This window comes from Cyprinodon variegatus, unplaced genomic scaffold (genome assembly GCF_000732505.1).
Source record: "Cyprinodon variegatus isolate N-32 unplaced genomic scaffold, C_variegatus-1.0 Scaffold715, whole genome shotgun sequence".
NCBI classification, from domain to species: Eukaryota; Metazoa; Chordata; class Actinopteri; order Cyprinodontiformes; family Cyprinodontidae; genus Cyprinodon; species Cyprinodon variegatus.
This window is the reverse complement of record NW_015151168.1, coordinates 371,255-376,428: the sequence shown is the minus strand read 5'-3', so window position 1 is coordinate 376,428 and position 5,174 is coordinate 371,255. Positions and strand designations below refer to the sequence as shown.

At 35.1% G+C, this 5,174-nt stretch overlaps 1 protein-coding gene across 1 annotated transcript in view; it reads right to left on the bottom strand.

Moving 5' to 3' along the window:
• ufsp2 (UFM1-specific peptidase 2) overlaps nucleotides 1-4,171 on the bottom strand; it is an 11,221-nt gene extending 7,050 nt beyond the window's left edge. Inside the window, exons 1-3 of the mRNA XM_015394926.1 lie at nucleotides 4,080-4,171; nucleotides 3,811-3,892; nucleotides 1,802-1,976 (exon numbers count right to left, since the gene is read on the bottom strand). Coding sequence (XP_015250412.1) covers nucleotides 1,802-1,976; nucleotides 3,811-3,892; nucleotides 4,080-4,082 — 260 coding nt within the window. The 5' untranslated portion in view covers nucleotides 4,083-4,171. The remainder of the gene's footprint in view (nucleotides 1-1,801; nucleotides 1,977-3,810; nucleotides 3,893-4,079) is intronic.
• Nucleotides 4,172-5,174: the final 1,003 nt, after the last annotated feature.

Genomic DNA, 5,174 nt, shown 5'->3' with positions numbered 1-5,174 from the left:
CCTAAGAAAGCAGACATGTTAAGAAAAACTGCTAAGTAAAAAGGTCCTCACAATGTAACAGTGAATATTAGACACTGACTTGTTTGCAACTGTTTTTCAATGAAAAAAAAATGTTTTATGTAAGAGGAAAAATGTAAATGGAAAAATTAGAGCTTAAAATAATACTCAAGATTTGTACTTTATTATGTTGTGTAATTTTCTTTTTCTTCGAATTGATATTATAAAACTGGTATCGAAAAAAGCATCATTCAGGAACCGGTATGGGTATTGGTACCGGAACCGAAAATTTTTGAACAATACCCAGCCCTACGCCAGTAGAGGATGCAGTGAAGTTACTCGTAACAAGTGCTCTCTCCGTTTACGGAAGCAAACATGGATCATAGTGTTGGAACACATCTAGTTATCTTTTATTTCTAACCTTAGCCAGCGCATTAACACAGTCTTTTTAAGCAAATCAAAATGAAATACTGCTCTCCGCATTATCGTCCGCCATTGTTGATTTTCTTCCTGCTTCTGCTTAGCAGAAGAATAGGGACCATTGTGGAGTACTTATGATGTTCAGGTCGGATGAATGCCACCTATCCGATCAGGCACAGGTTGCACTTGAAAAGATCAGATATATATTGGATTTAGGAGCACATAGCTAAGTGGCCTGGGCTGCATTTGAAAAAAATCAGATCGATGTCGTTCAGGTTGTCAAGAAAAGATACATAAAAAGAAAAAATGGGATTTGGGTCACTTTAGGCTGCTGTGAGAACACAACTAGAGATTATCTTAAAGAGTCATTTCTTTACTGAAAAATATATTAAAAATACCATTATTATTTGACCCTTTATGACTAATATGCGGTTTGATGACAGAATGACACCTCAGTAGTTTAGCGCTGATGGATGAAAACCTGGAGCCTATTTTCCTTAATTTACTCAGCAGCTTGGACATCAAGATGTCCATGTTAAATGAGTCCGACCAAGCAAACGACCAAAGCCCCAAAAATTCAAGATGGATTTGGTGGAAACTCCACGGCGAATGGCATCCAGCTAAACTCAAGACACCAATGGCAACTGCACATAAGGTGTACACAGAGAAAAAAAGAAAAAAGAAATAAAAGCAACTTGTCAAGTATGAGCGCGAGGTATGAGAACAAGCTGAAGAGTGTTGCAATTCTGTGTTTTTGCATCAGGTGGCAGTATCATTAGAAAACTTTGTAATTCCTCTTAAACCAATAAAGTGTGTTCTAGTAATAAAATTTTCATAATTATATTAATTTATGTGTTTGGCAGGCCTGTCTATAATTCACTCTGACCTGAATTTGTGTTGGGCTTAGTTCTCTAGATAATGACTGCTATTAGCCGCATCTTCAGAAGTGTATGTTTGGCATAAAAGAGCACATCTTTTTAAGTACGGGCGGGAGTGGTCACCTAGTGTTTAGGGCATAGAGCTTGGAATCTCGAGGTTGTGAGTTCGAAATCCACTACCACAGACTGTCACTCTGGATCTCTGAGCAAGACCCTTAACCCCACACTGCTCCTTGGGGGCCCCATACTGGCAGCCCACTGAACATGTATGGCAGCAGGCTTAACTACGCTCGACTGTTAACCTGGAACAGGCTAGCTGCAAATAACGAATTGCGATGGTAAACCGTGTGTTACTGTTTTTGTGCAACTGAGTCAACACTTCATTAATCAAGAATATCTGGAAAATCTTAATTGCTAATCTTGATTTTGTGAAATAGGCATCAGAAGCTCAAATGTAAGATTAGAAAAAAAAACAGGTCAGTGTGTTGATTTAATACATAACTTACTGTATCCACTGAAATATGTCTTCACATGGTGTTTCTGGGCTTATTTCTTCATAAACACATTTGTTTGGCCAAATAAGAAGAGGACTGTCGCAGACCGCCAGGACACAGGATTTTGATTTTACCTGCAAACGAAGTGCCTCAAATGCTGTGGAGATTGCTTTTTGCATAAACACCACTGGAAGAAAACAAAAGAAAAGAGTCAGTCAGCTTTTAGCTGCTATTACAGTTTTAAAATGCTTTAGTGGAAATGGCTATTTTTTTGAAATAAACATGAATCTTTCACTGCAGTCACAATTAGTATAGCCAATGTGTTTCATATTAGCAGAAAGCAGGGCTGGGGGAACATTTTGGGAAAGCTTTTAGTATTGTGGGCAACCCTAGTGAAGATGTTTAAAAAGACTGAAAATAAATAATGATCTCTGCATTAGCATAACATCCCTCTAAAATAATAGAAGAAAACAAGTTGTTGAACATGTAAAATCTGAACAATTAAGGCACAATAAATGGAAATGGAAGATCTGGTTAACTCTAAGTAAATGATCTCATTTGTAAGGTTGTATTAGTGTAAGTCTTTGCTTTCGTTTGCTTGCAAGTTATGGATTTTCTGTTCACTACATGTGTCTGATTATATAAATAAGATTATTCAAGAACAAAGATAGCACACTGATTATGTTAAGGCCTCATAAACTCAAATATTATACATCTGGTGCTAAAGGATTGAAAACTTGAAATGCAAAAAAAAACTTTATTTTGTTGAATAAAATGGCAACAGCTTTTCTTATGAGAGATATTAAAAAAAATGTGTATATGTGTCCTTAACGACTTTTATTTTGCTGAGTTTGGGGCAAAGAAACTCGCTTAAGGGGATATTTTAACTGCTCTAAGTGATTGCTTCTGGCATAAAAGATTCATTGTTCTGTCAGATGAGCTTACACGGTCAGACCAGCATACCCATAGTCAGTACAATATATATATATATATATATTCCTTTAGTTTTTCCCCGTTTATCCCTCTAGTTTTGTACGAAAAAAACAAATTTAAACTACGTCATGGGGCATGTGTCCCTTCATCTGATCTCACCTTAAATTGTTGTTTTTTTGTCCATGACTAAAGGGATACACGTCCGTTGAGGTATTTTAAAGTCTATTTGTAGATGACGTCTTGCGCATGTGTATTGACTATGGGTATGCTGGTCTGACGGGGAATGCTCATCTGACAGAACACCAGAGAGCGTGATCCTGTTGACCACGGTGATCGCCACAGACCTAGAGAAAAGGATAAAAGATATCCTCCCTGCATCACAATATCTTAAGTATTTACTCTGCATGGATTTTTTTTCCTCAACCAAATACATGTAGGCTACTTCAGAATATTTTTCTCAAACTAATTTAGATTAAAATTCTATTATTTGAGGACGTTAATGATACATTTTTAGAATTTACTACCATATATACTACCATATATTAAACAGCTTAACAGACGTTTTTACTGAACAGATCTATTAATCTGTCAATAATTTTTTTGATGAATCAATCAACAATCAGATGGCAAAAGGTTTCTTAAAAAATGATTTTTTGCTAAATTAAACCAGGTGAAAGTACAAGCAAAAGGTTTACATATATACATATATATATATATATTTATATATATATATATATATATATATATATATACACAATTTTGGTATAATTGCTGTTCTAGGTGGGTTTCTCTGTCAGCTAAAGGCACGTTTTAGAGTCTCTACACTCCAGTTAACGATTAATTACTAAATTAGTTGAAGATTATTTCAATAATCGATTAATCATATTATTACGATTAATTGTTCTAGCCTTAATACAATCCCAACAGCGCTTTTCTACAATCCAAACTACTTATATCTGACATTTAGATTTACTGTTATGAATAATAATATGATTGGTACTATTCACAGTTTGTAGGAACACATAAAAACAGTAATATTAAGATCCAGCAGCAGTGCAAACTGCTAGAAAACGTCTCCGTGAACACACCATCCGTGCTGTCCAGCTGACACTTGAGCTCCAGCGGCCCTCGGAGTCGAAGAATGACCGCCGACTCGGAGTCGATAATCACCTGCGATAACACAGGATAACCAGACGGTTAGCTATAGGGCCAGCTCCCCGTATTTACACACACTTCTGATTTCACCAACGTAAGGAAGCTTATTAATGTCATTTGAGAAAGACTACAGGCTGAAGAGTCTCAACAATGTGCTAAAAAAACAGTGACAGTTCCTTAAAAACTGTATAAGAAAACTTACCATGTTTAAGTAACTTAAATTGTGGGAAAGCTCATTGTATTCATCCAAAGGAAGTTGACATGTCTGTAACTCAACGTGTCTTTGAACGCATCTTTCCATTGGCCGATTTTGGCTCCGCCCATTCAAAGATGCGTTCCATGTACCTCGGAATAATTATGGTACATTTAAGAGCACTAAAATGTCGTAAAAACTCGGCCCTTAACTTTTTATATTAAAAAGGCGTTCATTCTGAAATTCTCGACTTGCCCCTATTGAGCCCTTGCTGTATCGTGTATAAAAAAGTACATTTTATAGTAGTTAAATTATACGTGGTACAAATACAGGAAATAATGTTGCATAAGCTTGACCTATATTTTACTACATCTAATCACTGTATCTAGGCCTGTAGCTATCTAAAGCTATAATGTGCTATAGAAAGGAAAATTTTGTACCACTATATTTTTCTTTTTATATTATAATATACGATTTATTAAAAATACAATAATGCTAAAAAATCTGAACTATAATAGTTAAGGTCTCAACTTTGTTTTCTAGTTTCTCTGTGTTTGTACAATCATGCATTTACACTTTTTTTTTTAAACATCAATCTGCTTTCCTTCTGTTTTAACCTTGCATTTGACCAAAATATATCACCTAAATAATTGCAGTGTTTCTCCTGTCTGATAAGTTATTTCACATCTGCTTTATGGCTTCACTTTAGATAACTTATATTCATATTGTTTAATCTACTGTTTAGGTTTGAGGTCCTCTGTCTTCATCTTTTTGGATTCTGTAATGCCCTAATGTCCTCATTGTGGGACAAGTATTTCTTCACCGAAAATGTTCTCTCCAAAAAGGTAGTAGCTCCTCGACTATGCTGATTTTGGATGATGAGAATATACTTTAAAAAAAATATAAATCTTTTATAAATCTACTAATAATTCCAGCTTACAGCCACAAATATTTTTTATTATTATCATTATTTGATGAAATTGTTTATCAAGGTGAATTCAAGAGATTTGATACATGTCATGATGAGAAACTTTTGATGCTATATTATTTGCAACAAACTTGTACAATGCAAAGCTGTCATAGTAAGTGATTATGGAAAGTACA